The 26405-nt window shown below is 54.5% G+C and overlaps 2 protein-coding genes and 6 non-coding genes across 14 annotated transcripts; 6 read left to right on the top strand and 2 right to left on the bottom strand.

Annotated features, from left to right (window-relative positions):
- Positions 1–395: 395 nt before the first annotated feature.
- On the top strand, positions 396–6665 carry Znf213 (zinc finger protein 213). 2 transcript variants are annotated; one of them, XM_015490824.2, is made up of 6 exons: positions 396–724; positions 2080–2579; positions 3248–3371; positions 3771–3844; positions 4018–4141; positions 5106–6665. In XM_015490824.2, the coding sequence occupies exons 2-6, from the start codon at positions 2181–2183 to the stop codon at positions 5762–5764; spliced, it is 1380 nt and encodes a 459-aa protein (XP_015346310.1). In that variant the 5' UTR covers positions 396–724; positions 2080–2180; the 3' UTR covers positions 5765–6665. The 2 variants fall into 2 exon arrangements, with proteins under 2 accessions (XP_015346310.1, XP_015346309.1); XM_015490823.2 differs by having other exon boundaries at positions 397–915.
- A 129-nt stretch (positions 6666–6794) lies between these two features.
- On the top strand, positions 6795–13280 carry LOC107146681 (putative caspase-16). 6 transcript variants are annotated; one of them, XM_048789279.1, is made up of 9 exons: positions 6795–8045; positions 8131–8555; positions 9625–9678; positions 9806–9973; positions 10597–10819; positions 11129–11245; positions 11596–11670; positions 12392–12495; positions 13058–13280. In XM_048789279.1, the coding sequence occupies exons 3-9, from the start codon at positions 9670–9672 to the stop codon at positions 13169–13171; spliced, it is 810 nt and encodes a 269-aa protein (XP_048645236.1). In that variant the 5' UTR covers positions 6795–8045; positions 8131–8555; positions 9625–9669; the 3' UTR covers positions 13172–13280. The 6 variants fall into 6 exon arrangements, with proteins under 6 accessions (XP_048645236.1, XP_048645234.1, XP_048645232.1 ...); XM_048789277.1 differs by having other exon boundaries at positions 9579–9678; positions 13066–13280; XM_048789275.1 differs by having other exon boundaries at positions 9579–9678.
- Positions 13281–13876: 596 nt separating this feature from the next.
- Positions 13877–13949, top strand: Trnar-ccg. The gene has a single exon. It is a non-coding gene; the product is annotated as a tRNA-Arg (tRNA).
- A 1520-nt stretch (positions 13950–15469) lies between these two features.
- Trnar-ccu lies at positions 15470–15542 on the top strand. Its single transcript has one exon. It is a non-coding gene; the product is annotated as a tRNA-Arg (tRNA).
- A 1584-nt stretch (positions 15543–17126) lies between these two features.
- Positions 17127–17199, bottom strand: Trnak-cuu. Its single transcript has one exon. It is a non-coding gene; the product is annotated as a tRNA-Lys (tRNA).
- An 823-nt stretch (positions 17200–18022) lies between these two features.
- On the top strand, positions 18023–18094 carry Trnap-ugg. The gene has a single exon. It is a non-coding gene; the product is annotated as a tRNA-Pro (tRNA).
- Positions 18095–24532: 6438 nt separating this feature from the next.
- Trnak-cuu lies at positions 24533–24605 on the top strand. The gene has a single exon. It is a non-coding gene; the product is annotated as a tRNA-Lys (tRNA).
- A 112-nt stretch (positions 24606–24717) lies between these two features.
- Positions 24718–24789, bottom strand: Trnap-cgg. Its single transcript has one exon. It is a non-coding gene; the product is annotated as a tRNA-Pro (tRNA).
- Positions 24790–26405: the final 1616 nt, after the last annotated feature.

Here is a 26405-nt window from a genome sequence, read left to right as displayed (position 1 = left end):
AACTGGAGCGGAAGGAGGAAACCTCCCCAGCGCACCCCTTCCGGTGGAACAGGCGCTCCACTCGTGGCTGGGCCAGGTGTGGTCTCTGCTTGTCAGGCCAGCCCTAGCTTCTTCTTTCCACTGTTCAAGGGCCGGAGGCGCAGAGAAAAGCAAAAGGAAAGCGCAGTCGAAGGAAGGGAGGGCAAACCAAAAAGCACACCCAAGCCCTTCGCCTCCGGTACCTGGGTATTGACGCGGCGTTGCTGCCTGCTGATTGGCCATCTCTAGGAATTCTCCCTGTTCATTGGCTGTTCGTCGGAAAACTTCCGGTCCCCGGCTTGGTATAAATGGTGCGACTCGCAGTGGCGCATGCGCCGCGTGGTTTCCCGGCGTGCCCCGCGCGGGCTTCCGGCGCCTGGGACTGGCAGCGGAACTGGGGACACCAGGGCGGTTGTGGGCGGTGTGTCTCGGGGGCGGGGACTGGCGACGCGGGCCTCCGGGCTCCAAGGTCGGGAGCGGAGCCTTGGGTGGCCCGGGCCCGCGCCCCGAGGCGTAGGCCGAAGGGGTTGTGCTCCGCTGGGAAGTGCGGGTCCTCCTAGCGCCCCTGTTGCCCGCTTGGTCTCCGGGCAGACGCCCCTGCGCGCCCGCTTTCCTTCAGCTCCGCGCAGGCAAGGCTGCTGGGGGACAGCGCGGGGCTCCGGCCGGGTCAACGTACCCGCCTGCCGCGTCCTGCCGTGCGACCCTGGTGAGTGAGTCCTGGCCTCTCCGGGGAGACCTCCTGTCAGTGGAGGACGAGAATGGCGCGCGTACTTTTCAAGAGACTCGTGAAGAGCAGAAGAGTGAATAAAGTGCTTAGTGTGTAATAGAGAAGAATTGGAAACAACTCGAATGCATTACTTGGGTATTGGTTAAGAAACCCAAGTACACCCATACCACGTAAGCTCATAGTGCTCCTAATGAAAGAAACCTTCTCATTTATGTAATACAACACATCAAGCACTTTTTTTTTTCGTTTATATGGATAACATTTTTATTAAAAGCACAGGAAAAGACCTGAGACGTCATTTGTCAGACTGTGGAGGAGGGAGAGTTGCAACCACATCGAGAAAGGGAGTTTCTTTTCTATGTATTTGTATATTTTTAAAATTTCTCCCTTTTTTAGATGTTTGTGTTTATTGCTTTAAAAAATTCAGAATACACTTATCAGAATTTTGAAGGTTAATAACATAAAATGTAACTTGGCAGTTTAAGTGTAAAGAGTAACAAAGTCCAAATATGTCACACATTCATCTATAAAGCCTTTCTCTGACACCCCCAATGCCAGATATGTTTTGGGATTCAGAAGTTTTCAAATTTGAGAAAGATAATACAATGCCCCTATGGTATATTAAGTAACACCTACAAAGGGATTGGGGACAACACTGAAATACAATAATTAAAAATTTTAATTGAAATATACACATGGAAAAATGTCCTTAGTTCAATGAATCTTTACAAACAACAAATACATTAGTATTTTTTGCCATAAAATGTGAACATTTACATTAAGTGCTATAAATATAAACATAAATATGCTCATATCAGTAGTAGGTCTAGTAGTAGTACAAGTGAGTGAGATTAAGTTTTGTAATCAAGTGACTCAGAAAAAACCCAGGGTTTTTATTCCAGGCTTGGCGATAGAGGTGTGGACCTCTATTAGTAGGAAAGATTGTTACATACAACAAAACATAGCCAGGCACCAAGGTACATGCTTGTAATCTCAGCTACTCTCCCACCTACTAGGGAGGCTGAACCAGGATAATTGCAAGTTTGAGGCCAGTCTGGACAAGTTGGGAGACCCTGTCTTCAAAAAATAAAATGGACTGGGGATGTAGTTCTGTGGTAAAGCACCCCTGGGTTGGATCCCCAGTAGCTACCCCTCTCAAAAAAAAAAAAACAAAAAACAAAAACAGAATAAGGCATTAGAGTAAAGCCTAAAAACTGCTCCAGGGCACCAATGGATGGGTACTGGAGTCCCTGGATCTTGGATGTCCCTTTAGCTGATTGTTTGCTCATGTATTTCACCCTTCCCCAAATCCTGCTGGTTTGCTCTTTCCCCAGGAGTGTGTGTCTAGATGCCAGCCCAGCCACCACAGGGGATCCCTCTGGGAGATTGAAAGGGTCAGCTGAGGCCGACCAGCCCTGAGCTTTAGGCCAGGGGAATGGCATCCCCCTGGGAGCACCAGGACCAGGCTCCTGAGGAGGGAGAAGGACTTCTGATTGTGAAGGTGGAAGATTCCTCCTGGGAGCAAGAATCTGTCCAGCAGGAAGACAGCAAGGATTCTGAGGCCTGCCGCCAGCGCTTTCGTCAGTTCTGCTATGGGGATGTGGGTGGGCCGCATGAAGCCTTCAGCCAGCTCTGGGAGCTCTGCTGCCGTTGGCTTAGGCCTGAACTGCACACCAAGGAGCAGATTCTGGAGCGGTTGGTGCTGGAGCAGTTTCTGACAGTACTGCCAGGGGAGATCCAGGCCCAGGTGCGGGGACAGCTCCCAGGGAGTGGCGAGGAAGCTGTGGCCTTGGTGGAAGACCTACAGAAGCAGCCAGTGAAAGCCTGGCTGCAGGTGAGGGGCCCCTCCCAGATCCAGATGGTCTTGAGCTGAAGAGAAGTGGCCATGTCCATGGAGATGAATCTCCAGGAGGCTCACAGGGTAGGGGAGACCCTAAGCCCGAGGGAGTAAGCACAAAAGCATGATATAACACATATTGCCTTTCTGAAAGACGAGTCCAAAGTAAATATGATTGCTTTCTTTTTGGTGGTTTCACTGGGCAAAGTGGGCTTGTTCCAGAAAAAAGTTTTCAACTTCATTAGGATCTGCAAATGTATATTCATGTTCTGCTCTAGGCCAGGCCCTAGGGATACAGTGATATGCATGAGAGCTCCAGAAGGGTATGAGAAGGTAGAGCTGTCTGTGAACACCCTGCTGTCTTGTGGTGTGTTGGGTCCTTGAGACTGGAAGCATCTGGGGAGGTGTTGATGATCTGTTGGTGTGAGGCTCTGACCTGGCAGTAGGGCTGGTTCTTGCATCATGATTGATGGGGAGTATCTTTGGGCACACAGCACTGCCTGGTGTTACATTCTCCTCTGGGGTTTTCATGGGACTCCATATTGCTCTCCTTTTCAACACCCCAGCCTCCTGAGGGACATATCCTGTGTCTCCTTCCCAGGGATTAAACTCTGTCTCCCCCGTCTGATCTCGGTGCTGATGAGCATGTTGTGGTTCCTGCACAGGATGTGCCCTCAGAGGAGGTGGAACCTGAGTCTGCAGTCCAGAGATCCCAGGCCAGGGGGCCTCTGCTGATGGTGGGGGCATGGAGCCAGCCGCCTGTACCCCAGGAGCAGCATAGCCACAATGGTAAGTAAGCCTCTACAAGAGTAGGCGGCAGGGCTGGGGTTGTGGCTCAGCGGTAGAGCGCTTGCCTGGCATGTGTAAGGCCCTGGGTTCGATCCTCAGCACCACATAAAAATAAAATAAAGGTATTGTATCCAATTACAACTAAAAAAAAATGAAATAAAGTATTTAAAAAAGAAAAATAAGCGGTAGAATGGCTGGCCAGGGGCCTTGTTCCTTCTCAAGCATTGCCCTGAAGGTAGCAGCCAGGGGTTTCTGTTTTCTGAAGCCCAGTCATATGTGCACATGTATATCTGTATGTGCGTGCATGTGTGTCTGTGCATGTGCACGTGTGCAGGGGAGACTAAGATCTCAGTCTCAGGCCTGAGGTGGCCTCCCTGAGGCGCCATTCTTTTCTTTCAGCCCAGCTTCCTGCTCTTCTTAAAGAGGATAATACCAGAGAGACCACAGATGCCTGCTTTGCCTCTGGGGTCCATGTGAGTTACCAGTCCCTTTGTCCTCTCTGAGACCCTTGGCACTGCTGAGTTTATAAAATGTTCCTTGCTTTCTCCTGTAGCCCTTTTTCATCTGATTCACCCTGTCCCCACCCACAGCTGCCTGGGAGACTTGAGCAAGGCAGCCTGAGCCCAATCTTCCTTCCTCATTCCAGGGACCTGTAGCATTGGGAGACATTCCCTTCTATTTCTCACGGGAAGAATGGGGTTCTCTGGACCCTGCCCAAAGGAATCTCTTCTGGGACATAAAGCGGGAGAATTCCCAGAATGCTGCCCTGGGTAAGTGGGTGTAGGTGGGCCCCTCATCCTGCTGCCATTCCCAGTCTTTCTTCCCACTCTTCCCTTGGCCAGTTCCAAAGTGGGCTTTTCCTGGGTCTCTTCTAGAGCCCTGTTTGATTCCTTTCTTGTGCTGATGTTCAGTTCTCTGTACCTGTACAGGTATATCATGTGACAAGTGCTTGAGATGTGCCAGCCTGTGCTGAGTGCTTATAAGGACATTTTCTCCTTTGATTCACACAACATGGTGCATTGAAATATTCTTCCCATTTTATTGATGAGGGACCTGAGACTCAGAGAAGTCATTGCACACTAAAGGACAGAGTTAAAAGAGGCTTTGTTGTGAGGCCACCTTGGCTCACCAGCTGCAAGAATGTTGACAGGGCTGGGCTGCACTCCAAGTCCAAACACCTTGCCATTTGAAGCCACACACTTGGGGTCCCTTTCCAAGCCAGATACTAACCTGTGAACCTGGCTGAGATCCTTCCCTGACTGAAGTTACTGTGAATTTGAATTTGGAGAACTGGAACCTGTAAAGTGAGGGGACCACATTGCTTAATACCTCCATTTCTACCAGTTCAAGAATGGGTGGTTCACAAAATCAAGCTGAGTCCATTCAGTGAGCTCTGAGAGTGGACCATTAGTTCCAGGTATAGAAGCAAGGTTCTTGGATGGATTAAGGACCTGGTTGGGTAAGGGACCTAGTGGAGGGTCATGATTAGGAGGCATCCCTGCAGATAGGATCTGCCCAGAGGGTCCACCCTCTGGGGCTCACTCGTAACCACTCTTCTACTGGCTTTTCATCACTATCTCGTTTTGTAGATGAGGGAACTGGGGCTTGCATGTCTGACCCAGGTCTGAACCTCAAAGCCAGGGAGCTTTCCCTGAGCTGCATTTCTTCCTTGCCTCAGCACTATAACTCTAGAACCAAGTAGGACTGAAGAGGCTGCTTCCTCCCACTTTTCAGGTTTGGGGCTCAAAAGCCAGAGCTCGAAGACCCAGCTGGAGGAGGCAGTGCTGGTGCTTCCGCGCCAGACAGGCAGTGAGGTGTCTGTATCCTGGAGCCCGGAAGAGGCTGAGGCCTGGGAGAGTGAGAACCGGCCAGGAGCAGCTGTAGGCCAGCTGGTAGGGGTACGGCGGGGTCGGCCACCCACCCGCAGGCGTCAGTTTCGGGACCTAGCTGCGGAGAAGCCTCACAGCTGCGGGCAGTGCGGTAAGCGCTTCCGCTGGGGCTCGGACCTGGCACGGCACCAACGCACACACACAGGTGAAAAGCCACACAAGTGCCCCGAGTGCGACAAGAGCTTCCGCAGCTCCTCTGACCTGGTGCGTCACCAGGGTGTGCACACCGGTGAGAAGCCCTTCTCCTGCTCTGAGTGTGGCAAGAGCTTCAGCCGCAGCGCCTACCTGGCAGACCACCAACGCATCCACACGGGCGAGAAGCCCTTCGGCTGCAGTGACTGTGGTAAGAGCTTCTCCCTGCGCTCCTACCTGTTGGACCACCGGCGTGTTCACACTGGCGAGCGGCCCTTCGGCTGTGGCGAGTGTGACAAGAGCTTCAAGCAGCGTGCTCACCTCATTGCCCACCAGAGCCTGCACGCCAAGATGGCCCAGCCCGTGGGGTGAGTGGCCAATGGGAACTGGATGAGCAAGGCAGGTGCTCCCTGTGACCCCTCCTTGTCCACACTGAGGATTCTCCACTGGTTTTCCACCACTGCCAGGCCTTCATAGGGGCAGGGGCATCCCTCAGAACTAGCCGGCCCTGCTCCCATTGAGTGGAAATTCTGCTACCTTGTCTTCCTCTTCTTGCTCTGTTCCCCCCCACCTCTAGTTTCCTGGAGTCTGGAACTTTCCTGGCTGGGGCACGAAGTAATTGAGGACTCAGGCAGGGCCTAGGGCTATGTCCCAGGACCCCCTCAGCCTTGCCTGGCCAGTGTCTCTTTGTTCCCTACCTTCTCAGGTGGGTCTGTAAGCCAGCTCCTCTGCCCTACCAGCCTGTGCCTTCCAGTGGGTATGGAGAACCCGCCTTGGCACCAGGGGCTGCTGGACTTTGGGAGGGACAGTCAGCCCACACCTAGGAGAATCTGGGTCTTGGGTGTGCCCACAGGAGCTTTTCAGCTATCATCATCTCCTGCTTCCAGACCTGGCCTGGCCACAGAGGCTGCCTACCTTTGCTCTTGGCAGACTCACCCTTCCGCGGCAGGCCCCTGAGAACCACCCATCTACTTTTCTGGAGGTGGTGGCAGTGGCTCTGGCAATTGGAGGCCAACCAGGAAATCAAGAACAGGGTGGATAGAGGTCCCCTACTGTCCACTTTTCCAGAGGCATGTTCTTTGTGGTACTTAACACTAATGCTCCATCAGTACTCAGCACCTTGTTGCTGACTCCTCAAGCACTGCATTCCATTCTGTTGTCTGTATCCTGTGCAGGTCTGTATGTGTAATAACACATACAGACTAGGGGCTCCCAGAGAGCTCAACTTTGAGGGTTCCAGAAGGGTTTGAATAAATGTGGAAACTTCTCTCTAGTCTGTGTATCTTTTTTTTTTTCTTTAAGTACTTGGGATTGAACCCAGAATCTCATGCATGCTAGGCAAGCACTTTACTCTTGAGCCCAGCCTGTCTTCTCTTTAGGTGTTTGCTGTGGGGATGGGGTACCTGGAATTCTACCCTTGGCCTCCTGGCCTGGTCATACTACTGGCTTGTGTTGTGTGGTCAGCAGGTGGAGCCACATCCTGGGCTGGTAGGTGGGTCTGATCCCTAAGGGCAGTCATATACCCTGGTTTTCTCATTCCACTGTGTCAGCCAGTGCCTGCCCTGGTCTAGGCCACCTCTCTGCCCTGGCAGAGTGGGGGGCCAAGCAGGACATGGGGTGTTTATCAGGCCCTCTTCTGCCCCACTGATGAAATGGCAAGGGGCTGGAAAGGGGCTGTCTTGGTTGCTTGAAATACTCCTGCTGCTCATTAGGTCCCAGAAGCTAAAGCTGTCTTGTGCTTAAGGGTCTTAGGGGAAAAGGTTGACAGGGCAAAATGGGCCCTGCCCTTGTTCCCCAGGCAGCCCTTGAAAGACAACCTCCCCCCTGCCCAGGCCCACACTGTGGCCTGTGCAGAGCTGGTGGCTGCCTGGTCAGAGCCAGTGGTCACCAGAGTACAGCTCCTCCTTCTACCCTTGTCCCTTCCTGTTTTCCTGGTGCTGTCTCAGGCCCATCTGAGGAGAGGTGAGAGCAGGTAGGATAAGATGTTCCTGTCCCTCACTAGCTGGCTTGCCTGTGCCAGCCTCTGCCCTGGGACCCTTTCTCAGCCAGCCCCCAATTTAGCACATCTGTGGTCATGACTGTCCCCATTTCCCAGATGAAGCAACCAGGGTGGAACTGTAGACAAGGCTGATTCCAGTCAGTGATATTGGCCTCTGGGGGCTCAGAGCTGTTGTCTGCATGTGTATGTGTGTGTATGTGGGTGTTAGGGATGTAAGGAGTGGTGGGGGCTGTATGAGAGCATTTTTAGTGCGGTGGCTGTCTCCAAAAGGAGACACTGGTGTAACAAGATCAGATAGGAATGTGAGCCAAGTGCTAAGAATAGAACTGGGCACAGGTTCCTGGCTCATGTGTTGCACATCAATGTCAGCCAGGAATTCATCAGCTGGAGCGAGAGAACAGAGGTGGGCTGGGGGAGTGGAGCCCAAGTTTCCAGGGGTTGGGGGCAGAGTCCAACTCAGGTCTTAAACAGAGCTGATGGGAGACAGTCTGTGGAAAGGGCAAGAGTTGGGACCTAGCATACTGTGAGTCAGGACCAAGGAGGTGAGCTGGTGCTTAGACAAAGCTCCACCTGACCCCCATGGCCTTCCTGGTGGCTGGGACCCTGCAGGCGGCCTCACAGTTGGCTGATACTCAAGACAGCCTGGGGAGAAAGGTAATGGGAGGCTGCACCTGGCCCAGCCTGCTCCAGACACCCAGCAGAGCCCCAGCCGGGCCCAGCTCTGGCCTTACCTCCTTAGGGGGAATACAGCCTGCAGGGTTCAAGAGTGGCCCTGACACTCAGCAGCCATGGGGTGTCCACTGCTACCGTTGCTGCCCTGGACTGTGTGTTCCGGTCCCTGGGCTTTTTAAAACTGTGAGAAGAGGAAGACCTCTGTTCAGGTAAGCCTCATTCCTCATCCCCACCCCCAGCACCCATCTCACTTGGGACCTTCATGGACTCAGGCCAGGCCATGGCTCTTGCCCTAGTGCTTTCTTGAGGAGCTGGTGTGGTTTCAGGAGCAGCTGGATGCCCACAAGGGACCTGTGGGCTGTGCCCTTGTAGCCTTAGTGGCCCCCAGTGGGCAGCTGAGGCATGTACAGCTGCTGGTCCAGGAGCTGAGTCGCTGTGGGGCTCTGAGGGGATGCCCCAAAGTCTTCCTCCTGCTCTCAAGTGGCTGTGGTGGTAAGTGTCTGGGCAGGGACCTTGGTTGGGGGTGGACAAGTTGGGGCAGAGGATGGGCAGGAGAGCTCCCCACTCTGGCCAACAGGATGCCACTGTGCTGTTTCTCCACCAGCTGCACTGGCCTGAGGGAGCTCTGTGGCCGCTCTCCTCACTGGTCCCTGCTGCGACTGCTGACAGAGGTGGAGGCCTTAGAAGGCGATGGTGGTCCTGTGGTCACCCTGGCCCTACTGTGCTGTCCTGAGCTAGTTCCAGTTAAATTCTTTCACATACCTGGCCCCCATTTATTCTACAAACCTTTATTGCCTACACATTGTATAGGCCTTGGGCACAGCTCTGCCTCACATGGGACCCCCAGACATCCAGGCTGCCTCACGTTCCATGCCCTTGCCCAAGCAGCTCTCTCTGTGTGGCATGCCTCCCTGTCCCTCCTAGGCTATCAGCAGTGGCCTTCCTTGTGGTCTGGGCATCCAAACTGGTATTTCCAGCTGTCCATTTTGACACTCATCCAGGCAGTGATTAATGTCACTGAGGGACTGGGACTGATTCAGGTCTGGTCCTGGGGTCTGAAGTTCTCACTGCGCAGTTGGGTGGTGGCTGGGTGATCCTGTAGGTGATCCTTCAGGCCTCAGCTCTTCTCCATAGCTCTGACAGGAAAATGCCTATGGAGAGCCCTCCTCCATAGGCCTGCTCCATTCTAGTGAGGTCCCTGCCTTTGTGCACACTAATCCCTGAAGCAGGGCAGGAGGTAATGATATAGCCACTGTCCACTTGAGGCCAGGGAAGTCAATGACCTGGAGCCTGAACTAGACCTGAGGTCTTGTTTAGGACTATCCTTCCTCCTCATCCTCCTCTCTCCCTTCTGGCAGTTAACCCCCAAGAGCCTGTAGTAGCCAGGAATCTGCCAAGTCTTCCCCTGGAGTCAGGGTCCCCTCACCTGCTTGGGTTGTGCCCCTCCCCTGAGATCTCTCACTGAGAAGCCCCTCTGAGGTATCCTGGCGTCCCACACTCCCAGCTGTTCTGCAGGGTAGCTGAAGAGTCTACTGGGGACACCTACTGCCTGTTCTTTCAGAGCTCCTTGAGGGGAGTACTATGCCTGGGAGGTGTGGAGCCCTGGATGCCTGAGGTAAGGCAGGGTTCCTTCAAACAGCTGCCATTGCAGGTGGGAGGAGCCTGACCATGCCCAGGTAGGGAAGGCTAGGAGTTTGGAGCCCCCTTAGACCACTTTGAATGTGCCTCAACCCTCTCTATAGCCAGAACCCAGTCCCAGGGCTCAGTATGACCTGTTGGGGGTCAAGGCTGCCCTCCTCCTGGCTGTGATCCAAGACCGGCCCGGAGCACAGCATGATGTGAAGGCACTGGGGGACCTGTGCCGGTCCCTGGGTTTCGAGATCACCTTGAGAATGGACCCTACAGCTCAGGTGAGGGGAAGCCCAGAACTTTTGGTGGTACCTTTGAAGAAAGGACACCCCTCCCCTAGGACTCTGGGGATCCCCTCCTGGACCTCTCCCACATCACCCACAGGAAGTGCACCCATAGGCTTATCCTTTATCTTTCCTGCTGCATGAATGGCAGTCACTTTCCTGCCTTGGAGAGGCTGGTCTCCCTTGCTGACTGGGTCTCTGCTCCCCAATTCAAAGCTCTGTTTTTTTTTTTTTTTTTTTTTGTGTGTGTGTGTGGTGCTGAATTGAACCCAGGGCCTTGTGCATGTGAAGCAAACATTCTACCAACTGAGCTGTATTCCCGCCTTCTGTGATTTTGTTTCTGGACATTTATCATCCTGCTACCCTCTCCTCATGCCTTTGCACTTCTTCCTCACTAGGACAGGAGGAGAATCAGCTCTGGGAAGCTAGACCTTCACATCACCTCTAGTGAGCCCATGCCAGGACTTGTAACAGGGAGTTAGGGCTTCCTCCCTGGGCCTGAGGTTGGAGGCAGATGGAAATTGGGTGGGCAGACACTGGAGAAGACATCTCAGCCTCCTGGAGGACAGCCAGGGCCTGGGGAGGCTGTGGCCCAGGGCTCAACCTTGTCCCCACTCCAGGGGTTCCAGGCAGAGTTGGCTCAGTTCCGAGAGAGGCTGGACACCTGTAGAGGCCCTGTGAGCTGTGCCCTTGTGGCCCTGATGGCCCATGGGGGGCCACAGGGGCAACTGCTGGGGGCTGACGGGCAAGAGGTGCAGCCAGAGGCACTGGTACAGGAGCTGAGCCACTGCCGAGCACTACGGGGCAGACCCAAGATCTTCCTGCTACAGGCCTGCCGCGGGGGTAAGCCTGTCGGGGGTGAGCAGCGGCCTCCAAGTTGCCTTCTTCTCTGGCTTTCCTCTGTCAGCCCTCAGCCTCCCACGCTTGCTGTCTACCTTCTCCAGGAAGCCTGAGCATTGTTTTCCTGTCCTACAGGACAGCCTACAGACTTGAGCCCTTGACCTCAGCCTGGTCTTTCATCACTCTGAATACTTCCAGCTTAGCAGGCCTGACATGGGGCTCTGGCCATTGGGTTCTTGCTTGGCCCCACTATTCACATCAGGTCTGGATGCTTGGTACCCACTGAGTGAAGATATCTGACCACCCCTCTAGGAAACAGGGACGCTGGTGTGGGGCCAGTGGCTCTCCCCTGGTATTGGCGCTGGCTTCGGACACCTCCAGCTATCCCTACACAGGCAGATGTCCTCCAGATCCATACTGATGCCCAAGGTGGGTCTTGCCTTCCCTCCATAGCTTGGGTTTGACAGGTCTGGTACCAGGGTAGGAACTGTTCAGAGAGCATTTCCGGGGCTCTTAGCTGGTGTCCTGCTCTCACCTCTGCCCACTCTTTGCCAAGAGAAAGGGAGGAAAAAAATTGAAAAGGCCTTTGGGAGGTGAGTGCTACTCCCCTTAATTGAGCTTCTCTGAGGTTACAGTTAATAAACAAAGGGCTGACATTTAGATTTCCAGCTGTCTTTCCACTGCCCTGTGGTGCCCTTGATGAGGAGATGGGGAGATGGGGAGAACCTGGGCCTGCGGGAGCCTAGGATGCTGGTGGTTGGAGATGACTTCTCTTGCAGGCAGCCCCTCCAGGGGCCCCATTTCAGGAAGCTCTGATCAAGCAGACATCCTGACAGTTTATGCAGCCACTGAGGGTAAGAAGTATGTAGTTACACTGGGCCCAGCTTCCTGCTCTGAGAGCTGGATTGGCCTTAGTGGTAGCCAGGGTTGGGATGTAGAGTAACCAGCCCAATTGCAGTTAAGACATCTCCTTCCCTAGTTTCTTTCTTTTTTCTTTTTGGTACCAGAGATTGAACCCAGGGACACTTGACCACTGAGCCACATCCCACCCCTTTTTAATATTTTATTGAGAAACAGGGTCTCATGAGTTGTTTAGGGCCTCACTAAGTGCTAAGGCTGTCTTTGAACTCTTGATCCTCCTGCCTCAGCCTCCCAAGCTGCTGGGATTACAGGCATGTGCCATCATGCCCGGCTTCCTTTCTACAGTTTTTCGCTCATTAATAGCAAGATGGTGTGCATATGTCAAATGCCATCTGTGCACGTGCACCATTTCCTCCAGGCAGGAACTTCTGTGAGGGCAGGGAAGATCTGTTTGTTTCAGGGCCCTGCCTGACACCTAGTAGATCCACAGCAAATGTTTGTTCAATATTGAATCTGTATATATAGTCACTCAGCAAACACTGAGAAACAACTTGGTCCAAATGCAAGAAGTTCCTGCCCCACACCTTGTTCTCTGGCCTGATCTCTGGATCCTCTGTGCTTGCTGTCCTCCATGTCTGGTCACAGTGGGTCCCTGGGTTTGAGAGGCAGAGGCAGGGGCCTGAGCCTTACTCTGACCCTTACTCCCTGACCTAGACTGTGTGGCCTATCGGGATGAGAAGGGCTCTGACTTAGTCCAGACGCTGGTGGAGGTCCTCAGAGCCAACCCCAGGGGAGACCTCCTGGAGCTTCTGACCGAGGTGTGTGTGTGTGGGGTGACCAGGAGATAGGGGCTGACTGACTTTTCTCCTGAGCCCCTCCCATCAGCCCCATTGATGAAAGGGGGGATTCCCTGCCCTCAACAGTCTTAGGTAATGAAACTCAGGACCTCTGGCACTGGTCAGATGCGAGCAGCAGCAGTTGGTACTCACATATACTGAAATCTGGGGGTGGGGGTGGGGAGGACACTGAATGCCATGCAGGGCTACAGGAGATGCACTGGGAAACAGGGAACCAGCAGGGACTGTGGGAAGCAGGCTTCCTAGAGACAAGAGGTGAGATGCTCCTGGTTAAGCAGGAGCATGGAATTGGCTTATTTGAATATTTATGCAGAAAAAAAAAAGTTATGTGGGCTGGCAGAAAGGTGAAGCCTAATGTTTAAGTGGGATTCAGCTCGTCTGGCTTAGACGGGAACTGGAGGGTGAGCAAGGAGCACTTGAAATTTCAGGCCTTACAAAAACAGCAGGCAAGGGCTGCAACGGGAGCCAGGCTGATCCCCATAGTGCCTAGAATCCTGGGCACAGGCTCAGTGTGGCCCCTCAGGTCAACAGGCGGGTGTGTGAGCTGGACGTGCTGGGGCCAGACTGCAATGAGCTCCGCAAGGCCTGCCTGGAGATCCGCAGCTCCCTCCGGCGCAGGCTCTGCCTGCAGGCCTAAGGGCCCTGCTACAGCCGCCCGATCCACTCCTTGACTTCTTCAGGACAAAGGGGCGGGCAGCCTGGGCATGGGCGTTTAATTGGCGTTCAATAAATACCTGTTAATGATTGCTTTGCGTGGGTCAGTGCTTGCTCTCGGGGATCTGTGAAATAAGTGTTATGATGGATGTAAAGTGCTGGCACTTGGTAAAGGTGCAGTTGTGCCCCTCGGAACCAGAAGCGGGACTGGGACCTGTGCCCTGTGTCTCGGAATTAGGAACCAACGTGGGCTGGGCTGGGCTGGAAGTAGGACCAGCCCGGGAGTACATCCCTCTCTTCCTGGCGCTGGGGCCATGGAAATGAAGGAGAAACCGCCTCTGCCTTCCTGGCGGACTCAGCTACTTTTGAAAGAGACGATTGCATATTCACCAGTGAAGTGACGGGGAGAGCGCAGGAGAGCGCAGAGCAGAAGGTGGGCAGGTGCGGGAAGAAGTCAGAAGGGTTTCTAGGAGCCAGAGAAGATAGCTGGGAGAGGTTGGGGACCTCCAGGTTCATCCTGATTCGAACTCTCGGCGGGGTACAAAACCTACGCAGCGTCCCCACTGAGAACTCCGCCCGCATTTGCCACGAAGGGTAAGTCTTTTTCCACTCTGAGCATGCGCGTGGGCACAATGCGCAGGCGCTTCAATATGCTTTATAGAAAAAACTGAGGCCTCTAAAGCAGTGGGGCCGCGTGGCCTAATGGATAAGGCGTCTGATTCCGGATCAGAAGATTGGGGGTTCGAGTCCCTTCGTGGTCGCTGCGGGGAATCTTTTTCTAATTTCACAGAAGTGTTTTCCTTCCCTCAGGACACACTCTACATTGAGGCTTTGTCCCCAATCGCCCCTAGCCTGCATCTGCAGTTGAGGACCGGGGTCAAGGTTACAACACGGGCGACCAGAGGCGGTTGCCGGACCCCCGCGCACTGCCGAGCAGAGCCGCGCAGAATCGTGAACAGCGAGCTCTGCGGTTTACAGTTCAGGCAATGAAAACTGACAGGCGAGGGAGGGTTCGGGTTCCTTGACAGGCGAGGGAGGGTTCCTTGAGGGTGCGGTGGGGAGTTGCTCCAGGGGAATCAAAGGATATGTGCATTTGAAAACCTAGTAAATTATGTGATAATGGTTGCACAACAATCTGAATCTAATTAAGGCCACTGAATTGTACACTTCTAAATGACGAAAATAACAGTTCTATTGACGTACGCTCACCTTTCTAAAATATGTGGGACGAAAGCCGATAGATCATCTCGGTTTCTGGCAACGAGGGGACCTTATGGTTAGTGTAAATGCACACCCAACATTTTAAATATTGACCGAGGTTGAGCTGACATTTCGCTTGGAGAATTTACTTGCTGAGCCCGCGTTCTCTCCAAGGACTCTGGCTAACGAACCCTCCGTGGCCAATGGCGGGTGCCCCACCGCGAGGACAACGCCGGCGACAAGGCCGCTTCAGCTCGAGTGCAGAGGCGCGGGCGCGAGGGAGACCTGGGGTCGTGCGGAGTCACCTTCTCCGCGGGCGGCTGTGACGTCGCAGTGGTTTAGTAAGAACTCCCGGTAGAGGAGCTTCCCGAGGTTAAGAGACCCAAAGGGGAAGAGAAGAGCCACGCAAAGGCAGCGGGTGGGGCTCGAGCCCCCTGCCTCGGCTGCGACGCCCAGATTCCACCGGCCGGGCCAGAGGGAAGCTAGAGGCTTCGGGCTGGCGATCTGCTAAAACGACAAAATAAGCAACAACAACAACAAAGGGGCCCCACCAGGTAACATGCGGCCCCACCAGGTAACATGCAGCCCCAGGGACAGTGGGAGAGGAGGACCGGGGCGGAGACCCCCCGCGGCCCCCGCACAGGACGCTCTGCCTTTCCGGGTAGGTGCTGGTCTGTTGCGGGGCACTGGACATTCATGGTGCCCGCCCTCCCGCGTTGGGCCTCACAGACACCTTGTTTCCTGTACCAGCCGTCCCCGTGTTGCAGGGGTACCCCTGGATTAAAGGCCTGATCCTGGTTTGAACCTGGGATCTCTGGCTCCCCCAGCGAGTTGCATACCACCTAGGCCGATGGATAACCCTAAATAAAACGTAGTGTCGCATGTCTTCGAGCTCCTGCACAGCTGGGTCCCAAGGACGCCTGGGAGTGGGCGAGATGATGAACTGGAGCGCAGATCGAGAATCGAAGTCGGGGGATAGGAAAAGGCCAGAATGAAGTCACAGAGCCGAGCAAAATTTTGCCGGAACCACCAAAAATGAGGAAAAGACTGGTTCTAGAACAGAAAACCACTTAACTTGTCAGCCCCGGTGGCCTAATGGATAAGGCATTGGCCTCCTAAGCCAGGGATTGTGGGTTCGAGTCCCACCCGGGGTACAAAAGTTGCCTTTTTAGGCCTCTCTCCAAGACAAGTAGCAAAGAAAGTGTAGATAATTGTCTCTGCGTGTATAGCCACTGTCTGCCCCGGGGCAAAGACCGGGGATTTTGGACCCTTGGGACACAAGGGATGTTTTCATAGAAGTATTTTCAGTTTTGAGAGAGGAGTGCTTGTGTCCTTTACACTATTTCAAGAACCATCCATTCTACTTGATAAAAAAAAAAAAAATGTTCAGTACCAACGTGTACTACTGTTGTATTATAGTTACATATATTTAAAAAACTCTTTGTCTTTTATAAACGCATAATTTTTTAGAGATTAAATTGCTTTAAAATCGTGGGCTGAACTCGGGAGCCTGAGGCAGGAGGATCACAATTCCAAACCCAGCCTTAGCAAACTAGGGAGGCCCTAAGCAATTCAATGAGACCCTGTCTCAAAATAAAAATACAAAGAAAGGGCTGGGGTTGTGACTCAGGAGTTAAATGCCTCCAGGTTCAATCCCTGGTATCCACCCCAACCCCCGCCCCCCCCAAAAAATCATGGGCTGGATGGAAACAGATCAACAAGTCTATCTGTGAGTTGATAATGGTGTAACCTGAGGGTCAGGAGGGCACATAATACTATATACTATTTTCTCTGTTTTTTTTTTTTTTAAATACTTTTCCACCCTGATGTCCCCAAGCATTTGGCCCTGCACTTTCCTAACTAATGCCATACCTTTCACACAAAACAGCTCCTGAAGTTGCAAATTCAATTTTCTTTGTCATTCTGCAACATGAGAATTTAAATGTGTGTTTGATTTTTTAAAAAACAATATCAACCCTGTAGCTGCAAGATATTTAACAAGGCCCTGGATCTCTGAACATGATTTTCTACAGTTGAGGCTCAACCTTGTAAGTAACAGAACTCTAGATGGCTCCCAACTGGCTTTACTTCTTGATTTGGCCTGTTAACCACTGCTGGGATAACAGAACTTTCAAAGAAGTCCCTAAAAGCAGAGTCCCTGTCGGGGCAAGTACTACAACACTGACAGGGTCCTCCTGATAGCTCTGTGTACCTGGAGATTTTTTTTTCTTTCTTCTATTTCCACACTTTTTTTTTTTTAATTGGTGCATTGTAGTTGTGTATATGTAGAAATTTATGTGAATTTCAGCTTTAAAATATATGAAAAATCATGAGACAAGAATGTGCGGCCCAAGCAGGGCGCAGTGGCGCAGGCCTGCAATGCCCCCCTGGCTGGGGAGGCTGAGGCAGGAGGATCCCAAATTCAAAGCCAGCCTCAGCAATTTAGCGAGGACGTAAGAAACTCATCAAGACCCTGTCTCTAAAAATAATACAAAAAAAGGTCTGGCGATGTGGCTCAGTGGTTAAGCACCCCTGAGTTCAATCCTTGGTTAAAAAAAAAAAAATGTGCTTCGTGGCCCAAGAGAGATTTTGGGGCCTGCGGTAACGTATATGTCTGTCTTCCCCGACGCGGCAGCTAATTTCGCGTCTGGAACGGGAATTAAATGCAGTGAACAAAGTACATCTGGAAGGAGTATTTAAGGTGCAGTCGGCGTTAGCTTCTCCCCGACAAAAAGTTACGCCCAACGTGGGGCTCGAACCCACGACCCTGAGATTAAGAGTCTCATGCTCTACCGACTGAGCTAGCCGGGCGGTCTCCCTACTCCTTTCCCTACTCGCTAGTTGGAGTTCTACACGATTTCCAAGTCAACTTATGGAGGACCGCCCGGGTCATAGACAGGCCGCACCCCGAGAACCAGAGCGTTGAGTTGGTGGGTCCACTTCGTGTGGCCTGGGCTGTGCCGCGAGGCCCCGGTCTGCTGTGCATCGGGTGTCTGCGGCCGCTGCAGCTCCGGGCAGCTGGAAGGTCGGGGGCCAGGCGATCCAGCAGGGAGCGCGATGAGAGGAACCCAAACCGGGGTCAACCCACCCGCGACGCCTCCTTTTCCACCTTCCCTGGGGCGGCTCAGGACCTCGCCGCGGGAGCACGCCTCGCCCCCCTGGGCTGCGCTGAGCTGCTGACTCCAGGGCGAGAGGAGGCCACGTTGGGAGGGTCGCACGGCCACGCGCGGGAGGAAAAGGCCCCTGACCCAGCTCTGACCCCTGCGTCGGGTCTCGGGGCCACGCCCAGGCCAGCAGGGGTCTTGGTCCAGGGCAGGGGCGCAGTCGTGGGGTCCGGGGGGACCCCGGCTTCCTTCCGTTGCTCGAAGCTCGCCCATGCCGGCCGGTCGGGAGGTGGCAGTCCCTTGTCCCCTGCTCAGGATCCCCGACTCGGGTGCCCCGTGGGGTGAGGTGTCTGGGTTGGGGTGCACCCGGAAAGACCCCAGAGCTCACGCGGGCCTTGCTGGCTCCTTTGCCCCGCAGGAGGCGGCCCTGGTCTTTAGCTCCCGGACGAGACCCGGAAGCCCTGGCAGGAGCGGGGCGGAGCCGCCGGATCCGGCCTCCAAGGACCAGCGTCAGAGTGTCCCGGCACGGTGGCTCGTTGGTCTAGGGGTATGATTCTCGCTTTGGGTGCGAGAGGTCCCGGGTTCAAATCCCGGACGAGCCCGGCTCTTTTTCCCACCCACAAATCCTGTGCCCAGGGGACGCTGACCCTTTCAGGCACAGCACATTCCCGAAAGCCTGCGACCTCTCGGCGTTGCCAGCTGTCCCTCGCGTGGCCTGGGCCTCACCCAGTCTGATTCTTGGACCTAGAAGTTCTAGATTCCCCTGGGGAAACGGAACCCAAACCTGGGCAACAGAGCGGAGGGCAAACCCACCTCCCCGCCTCCTGGACAGGTCCCCGTCCTGTGCCAGACCACGGGGAGGGGGGGGTGTCCAGGGATGGCACTTACTCTGGGCGGGTAATTTCCTTTGGGTACCATAAGTCAAATTCCGGCGGAGCCCACGGATGTGAACGTCCTTTTCCTCTTGAGAGGCTGCCTTGCACAACCAAGGGGAGGAAACGGCGGCAGAGTCTGAGCGCGCCGAGGCCTAGAGCCGCTGGGTTGGGGCTGCCAAGAAGAAGGGGTCACCGTGGAAGTGCAGGGCGCTCCTGCCTTTGGTCTCTGAAGAACGGCAGCAGTTGAATAGGTTTTGCTGTAATTCGGGAACAGTGCAACCTGCAGAGGAGACAACTGCCACTGAGAACATAACGGAGAAGGGGTGAGATAACCAGTCAAGAGCCCGTACTGTGGATTTCATGGGACTATAAAGATAAGCAGGTTAAAATTGACTAGCTTGAATAGCTTCAGGGGGCTCCGGGGTGTGGAGTCTGTCCCTAGTTGTCTGCTACCCGACCCTGGGTGACACAGGCTGTGAGTCCTGGCCCAGAGTACCAGAGCTCAATAAAAGAGGTGATCAGTGTTGTGGCCTCTGTGTGGGTGGGTTTGTATTTGAAGTGCACAATCTGGAAGGAGTTGTTTGCTATCTCCAAGAATTTGCTAGCCTGGAAGGAGAAGTCCCTCCAGGATGAGTGAGGCCCTGATGTCCAAGTTTCAAAATGCAGAAAATAGGAGATGGCTAATACAGGCAGGGACTAAGGGTTTTCGTGGAAACTGGGGTATCCTAAGCTGGAAGAGTGACCCTCTTGTACTCTTGTACACCTGAGGATTGATTACTGCCCTAGCCAGGTGAATTGAACACAGGCAAGAGGTCCAGGACATATACTGCCCACACCAGTGTCCCTTCTTTACCTCAGGGGTGTGTGTGTGTGTGTGTGTGTGTGTGTGTTTGTGTGCTGGTGGCCCCTTTCTGATTCTGGTTCAAATACCAGACTAGCCCAATTTTTAAGGTCCAGTAGTGGTAGTCCCTGTAAGACAAGAAGTCAAAGTCTGGCGCTTTCAGAGGGAGCTTTGTGGTGAGGGCTGCTCTGTAACTGAAAACAAGTGGCCTGGCTCAGACAGGAAAGAGATGCGTGGAGAGCTGGCCAAAGGGGACCTAACATGGGGCTGGAATCCACGACCTGAGATTAGGAGTCTCTTACTCTACCCACCGAGCTAGCCCGGCTGCTCTAACTCTTCAAAATAACGAGTCAGGTCACTACCCTGAAAAAGGAGACTGCACACGTAGTCACTATTGGTATCCCCCGGGGACACACTGGGCGCCAAGGAACTGCCAGGAGCCAACCTCCCGGGGGATTTCTGACACCCGGCCACGCTGCCTCGGTCGGAGCGGGCGTGCAGACCGTGGAAACCCTACAGTCAGGGACTGCGGGATCGTGCCGGGCAGGGAAGGGAGTGGGGCGGCGCGCCGACCTAGGGACAGACGACAAGACCCAGTCCCGCGGCGTGGACAGGAAGCGGCGCGGACCTGCGCGAGCTCAGCCCACGACGCGCTGACCCCGGCCTTAAACGCAAGGGACTATCCCCCCATATATGATCTAACAAACCCTCCGGATTCCACCTGTTGGCATGTAAACGTCACATGTGCTTCCTTTGAGCTGTCTAGAGTCATTTTCTTAGTTTAATAATTAAAAACCATCTGTGTCGGCGAGTGTTGCCTTTTTCCAAGTATGGCCAGGCCTCTGCTGACAGCCCCCGGCTGGGAGGGGAAGGGTGTTTTTACTGCTCCCGGTGTGGACAGAGGCAGTTGGGCCACCATGGATTGCGTCCACCATGGGGTCATGCTGGACCTCAGAGGCACTGGGTCTCACGCCCGGGTGGCCCCCGTAGTTTCTGTTCAGATCCCAGGAAGTGAGGAGAAATCAGATTTTCTGGGGCCAAATCGGGGGACCATTTGAAAAGACGTCCTCTCAGGACAGGCCCACCTCTGCGGGCCCGGTGGGAAGGGGTTTTAGGGACCCGCCCTGGTCCTTGACAGAGGCGACAACGCAAGCCCGGGCCAGATACCGCCTCGCTCGCGCGCCCCCTGCCATACATGCCGCGACGGAGCCGCTTCCCAGCCCCGCAGCACCGCCTGGCGGCCGAGGCGCGGAAAAACAGCTTGGGAGCCGCCGAGGGATGCGTGGAGTGAGCGAGTCTCCAGCCAAGGCTGCGCCCCACGTCCCTCAAACTACTCACGTTGGAGCTCCCACTCAGAACTCAGAGATTAGGAAAGTCTGGCCCTACCCGAAGGGACAGTGGTCTGGGTAAGGGGGGGGAAAGAGGCGACAGCACATCAGGGGTCAAACTACACTTCGGCGGGAAGGTGGAGTCAGCGTCCGCGCAAGTCGGGGTTCTTGCCCCTATATCGATCACCCAAGGTTCACACTGAATTCTACCCCAATCCCCGCTGCTGAAGGAAAAGAGGAGGGGTCGTCTGGGATTACTTTTTAAGGTAGGGGGAAAAAATTTTATTCACTTTCCAAGAGAGGAGAGGAGCCAGACTCCAAGAGCTGTGTCAGCCGGAGTCCTCAGGGGTTTGGGGTTTTTATGGACTTGCAAGAGTGGGTTAGGGTTAGCAAGTTCTGCAAGAAACAGGATGTGTCGCAGGCTTCCAGGGTGTCTCTGAGGTAGTGGCAGGATGCATGTGGGGGTTCTTTCAGGATGTGGGTTTCAGGGAGCTGCTTGCTGGGATCTCTTACATTTTGTTTCTGTGGGTGTGTTCAACTTGTTACCTTGCTGTAGTTTTTACTGACCTCTGTGTGCCCTTCAGGCAGGCATTCCCTGGACTGCTTAGGCCTTTGAGTAATAGAAGGTTTATTTCTATCTTGTGTCCCTCTTGATCTTCATCTTAAAGATCCAACATCAATAATTTCTAACACTGGGCAAGGAGTAACACAGAAGGCAGGAACACACAGTCAAAATCACAGGGGTCAGGCAATCCTGAGTGCAGCGGGGAACCTAACTTCCCACCACCATGTGATGGTGATGGTGGTATCTCACTTGCCAAAGTAATATCTCCTCTGGGATTTGAACCCGCGACCTCCCTCATTCCTAGCGGGAATCATACTCCTTGGCCTGTTTCTGGTCACCTCCACGCTCCTTTTGGGCATGCAACAGTGGGTGTCTGTTTGCATAGTGTTTCCCGCTTCAGCCGGGAAAATGCTACAGCATCCACTTCCCTGTCATCGTGGTTCTGCGGCTCTGCGGGTCTCGGATTCTATTCGGCCTCCCCCAGTTCTGGGCGCCTCTGGATACCCTCAAAGAGGCCTGCACCTGAGAGAACTTGTGGATCTTTCCCTGCCTCCACTGCCCCAGGCCAGAGACACCTGGAGGGCCCAGGACTTTGGTCCTCGGATTTTCCTTTTCAAAGGACCAGGCGCAGTGCAGCGTGAGTGCGAGGCTTCGGGTCGGGCACACTAGTGACTCCAACCAGAGTGGCCCAGGAAGTGTGAGGGTCTTTCCTGGGCCCTCCTTTGCCTTTACCCCTGACTAGTGTTCTTGGCCCCAGTCGGCGACTATTCCTGCTGGGGAGCTTTGGTCTTTCCCAGAGCTCTGTAGCCTACCCCTAACCCTTCTTCCGTGTTCTGTCCAGTCCTCGTCCCGAAATGTTTAAAAGTGCAAGGCTAGATTGTTTCAGCTTTACTCATACATGAGGCAAGAAGGAGGCCCATGACCAACTACCTCCCTGCTTTCCTCTTGCTCCTGCTGCCTGGGAGACCTTCCTGGTGACTTTACCCACGGATTACATTCTCCATTAACCCAAAGCTTGTGGCAAGCAGGTTCTAATCCAGGCAGTGTGTCAAAATTCTGCCGGCGGCAGGGCGGGGAGGCCAGCCCCACCTTGGGAGGACTCACACCGACCACCGACCACCGTGGGGCTTTGGAGGGCAGGCTAGTGGGGTTGTGGGAGTGGTGTGGTGGTAGGAAGCCTGGCTGGGGAAGGAAAGGGAGAGCCCTGGGTACTGTGTGTGCAAACTCCTGGCCGGTCCCACGTTTCCCCTTCCATCTAGCTTTGTGACTTTTTCAAGGGCAACGGCCTTGAGGCTGGACTTCAGGGGAAGCAGAGGGCAGGGGCAGAGCTAAGGGAAGAGGTCCCTTCAACGTCTTGACCCAGCTTGGTGTGGGGAACTTCCTCAGGACCTGCTCTCCTGACTGACCATTCTAGATGGCCAAATCACTGTGGGGGGCCTTCCCACTGTTCACCCTGCTCACAGGTGAACAGGGGAGTAGAGGGACTGATTTTTAGAGCCATTTTAAATGATTTGGAGGGTCAGGTGTGGTGGTACACATCTGTAATCCTAAGGAACTGGGACACTGAAACAGGAAGATGGCAAGTTGTCCCCAACACTTAAAGCTCAAGACCCCAGACAGTTAGCAAGATATTATAGCCAGGCCTCACACTGCCTGTCCAGAGGTGGCTGCCTGGGTGGAATCTGGGATTGTTTATATGGTACCAAAAATTGAACCCAGGGGCCCTCAACCACTGAGCCCCATCCCCGGCCCTATTTTGTATTTTATTTACAACAGGGTCTCATGAGTTACTTAGGGTCTCACTAAGTTGCTGAGTGTCTTTGAACTTGAGTTCCTCCTGCCTCGGGCTCCCAAGCCGCTGGGATTACAGGTGTGTGCCACCATGCTGAGTGACAGTTTACATCTAAAGCAAGGAAAACCTCCTTAAGCCAAACAGTTCCTTTTGCTTGTGGTCCTTATGACCTTTAACTTCTGCCCTCAGTTGCCTGGCACTGTTTAGATTTGTCTTCCCAGGAGAGATACAGTGTGGCCTGGGAGTATGGGTCAACAAAAATCTGCTTTATTTAGGCCCATTCTCTAGGGTGTCCCCAGCTTTGGGTATCTAGAAATACTCTAAGACATGGGAGCCTGCAGTACCGGGAGACACCCTTCTCTCCTTGCTTCCCTCTGGGCCAAACCAGTGGGACATTTGGTTAAAGAGAAGTGAGAAAGGATCAGGGCAGCTCAGGTCTGGAGTCTTACTGATGAACCCTAGTTCTTCCCTGGCTCTGTGTCAAAGGGTCAAAAGTGTGGAGGTTGTCTAAGGTTTGAACCTGGGAACTCTTGCACCCAAAGCAAGAATCATACCCCTAGACCAACAAGCCAACACAAGCAGCATTCTTGACATTGGTTTGGTCCCGTTGTTGTCCACCCTCGCCCAGCTAGGACTATACTAGAAGCCTTGAGGGGAAGAGGCAGAGGAGGACGGTCTGGAGCTCAAGTGTCAATTTTCTGAGGTACCTCGACAACCCAGACCTCCCTCCAGCCCAGTGGAGGCACGGTAACTTGCGTCACAACAGAGCTGGGCACTGTCGAAAAACCGCAGGGGATTCCCTGTGCCACCCACATTAAGGCTTTCCTGCCCTTCTGACTTACCAACCCCAGCCCTGAGCCAAGCTGAGTCTCATCTGCCCCAGCGAAGGAGCCAGAGTTCAGGGAGACTCAGAGGCTCTGTTCTCTGCAAAGCCCGCCCTGCCCTGGGCTGGACCTACAAATCTCCTGAAGGCTCTAGGTTCCCCAAAGTGCCATGTCTTTTCTTGGGTCCCTGCATTGTGCGGCAGTCCTTCCCATGCAGGGGCATCTCTGGGGTGGACCAACTCCAGACCCCTGGGCACTTGCCCTCTTTCATTGGCTGGTGGATGTTCCAGAAGCTGGCTGGAAAGGAGGAAGGCCCTAGTTCTACCCAATGCCGGGGTACCACCTTCCTGGTTCACTCCATGCTGCCCACCCTAAAGCAAGGGGGTGTGGTGGGGAGAGTGGGGGCGGGTCAGACAAGAAATTAGAGTTTGAAAGTGAGAGCTGGTGTGGGATTTGGACCCAGGACCTGTCGCAGACCTAGAGGAGACCCACCACCTAGGAGCCGATACAGGGAGTTCCATCTATCTCTAGTGACCTGGACCCTGTGACCCTGACCTCACTGACTAAAAGTGGCTCCCAAGTTTCCCCTCTGGAGAAGGGAGAAGTGCTTGGAGGGGTTTCATTTGGCTCCCAGGGGAAATGCTCTTTTAGCTCAGCCCCCCTGGGCCTCGATGCACCAGACATGGGTAGTCCAGGGAGGTTGTACCCCTTTGTACATCTGTATTAGACTGCCTTCCCTTCTCTCTAGGAGATTTTGGGTAGTTTCCCAGAGGAACAATATAGGCTACGAGCTCTTAGGAGGGCACCTATAAGTTGCCCGGCTAGCTCAGTCGGTAGAGCATGAGACTCTTAATCTCAGGGTCGTGGGTTCGAGCCCCATGTTGGGCGGGACTTTTTGCCTTTGTCCAGGGTCTGGAATCAGATCAATAGATACACATACTTGTTAAGAGGCTCAAAAAGCAGCATAATTACACTAAATGACAGTCAGGTTCATATCAGAGGGCTCGTCCGGGATTTGAACCCGGGACCTCTCGCACCCGAAGCGAGAATCATACCCCTAGACCAACGAGCCTCCCACTTACAGCTGCTTCCTAACCCTTCTTTCACAAATGTCCCCATCTCCCTGGACTGGACTGATTTCCAGAGAGGCTGAGCCCATCCTTACAACTAGGTCCTGGATGGAACTCCAATTTCCCTGTGAACCAGCCCAGGAGGAGACAGAGCCATGCAGTCCCAGAAAGAGCGCTCCCCCCGAACTGGAGGAGGGGTAAATTCCTGCTCCAAGCGGGTGAGCAGCAAAAACGCGAGGGGCTGTTAGGTGAGCAGAAGGCACTTTGGAGGAAGACTGCTCTCCTGGGGAGCCCTCCGCCTGCGGCCGATTGGGGTGGGGCGGTGGTTTGTGGCTAGGGGAGGAGTCAGCGAGGTATAAAGAGAGTCCCGCGTCCCCATCCCCAAACCCCAAAGGTCCCACCGAGCCCTCAGCGCAGAGGCTGGTCCGGCTCCGAGGCCGCAGGAGGAGGGGACATGTTTTGGTCGCCTACAGTTCTGGGATTCGAGGTCCCCTCTCCGACTTCAGTTTCCCCTGATTGCAACCCCAGAACTTTGGCTGCAACTGGAAGCTCAGTCCCCAAGGTCTGGCCCTGTGCGGTAGGGGTGATGTTGGGGATCCAAGAAGTCTCTTCAGGAGCAGCCACGTTACCCTGAAGCCTCGGATCAAAAAACAGATGGACCAGATGGCGCCATCCCCCCCACACCCCTTGGTCGGTAGAGCACTGAGGTTCAACCTCCTGGTCATGGGTCGGGATGGCACTGGGAACTCCAGGTCCGCATGGGTGGTCTACTGCGCCAGTGGAAGAAGTGACCTGTCCAGCTCAAGGAGAAGCAGGTTTGTCAAAGCCAGGGGTGTCCTACCGGGTTCGGACCGCTCACGCCCAGGCCCGGGAACTTCTCACCAGGGGGAGGAGGGACTGCGCTCTGCGCTCCAGGGGAGGGGCAGAGACCGGCCCAGCTCACTCCTGCCCGGCTGGACGCGGGAAAGACAGAGCTACAGCACACCGCTGGCCCGCCTAAGGAGCGGGGTAGGTGGCGTGACCCACCTGCCCCCGGGACACCCCTTCCGGAGGTGGGGCGCTGCGCGGCTAGTCCAGTCGCCCTCCTGTGTTCGGGGCTCCTTGTCGGGGCTCTTTTCTTGCCGCGCTGGGGCAAGAGAAGGGTGGGAAGGAAGCGGCGCCCGGCGAGGCACTTCTGCACCCAGCAGGAGTTGGCTGCGCACTCTCGGCTGCCACACCGCAGGGCCGTGGCGTGGCCGAGGCGGGTGTCCGGGTGGTCACGGCCCGAGGACCCTCCACGCAGCCTTCCCGCTCTCGGGAATTGCGTCTTCTCCACCGTAGATACCAGGAGGGACCAGAGCGAGGGCTGCGGCGCGGGGGCGCGCGAATCCCTTGCTCTGAGCCGATCCGCCAGGACCTAGGGGACACCCCTAGGCGAAGGGGCTGCTCCCCACCTGGTGGATGTCAAAGACAGGCTGGGGTTTGGGGCGCCCTCTGTCGCCACCTCCGCTGAACTTGCTTTTCCTTGCTGCTCTGAAATTCGACTCGCCTGGCCCCAGGGCGCATAAGGGTCATATAGAGTATCTGACCACACGATTTCCGTGGCTCGTTGGTCTAGGGGTATGATTCTCGCTTAGGG

The sequence above is a fragment of the Marmota marmota genome, unplaced genomic scaffold (genome assembly GCF_001458135.2).
Source record: "Marmota marmota marmota unplaced genomic scaffold, marMar, whole genome shotgun sequence".
NCBI lineage: Eukaryota > Metazoa > Chordata > Mammalia > Rodentia > Sciuridae > Marmota > Marmota marmota.
Note: the sequence above shows the minus strand (reverse complement) of the source record. Positions and strands in the feature narration are given on the sequence as shown.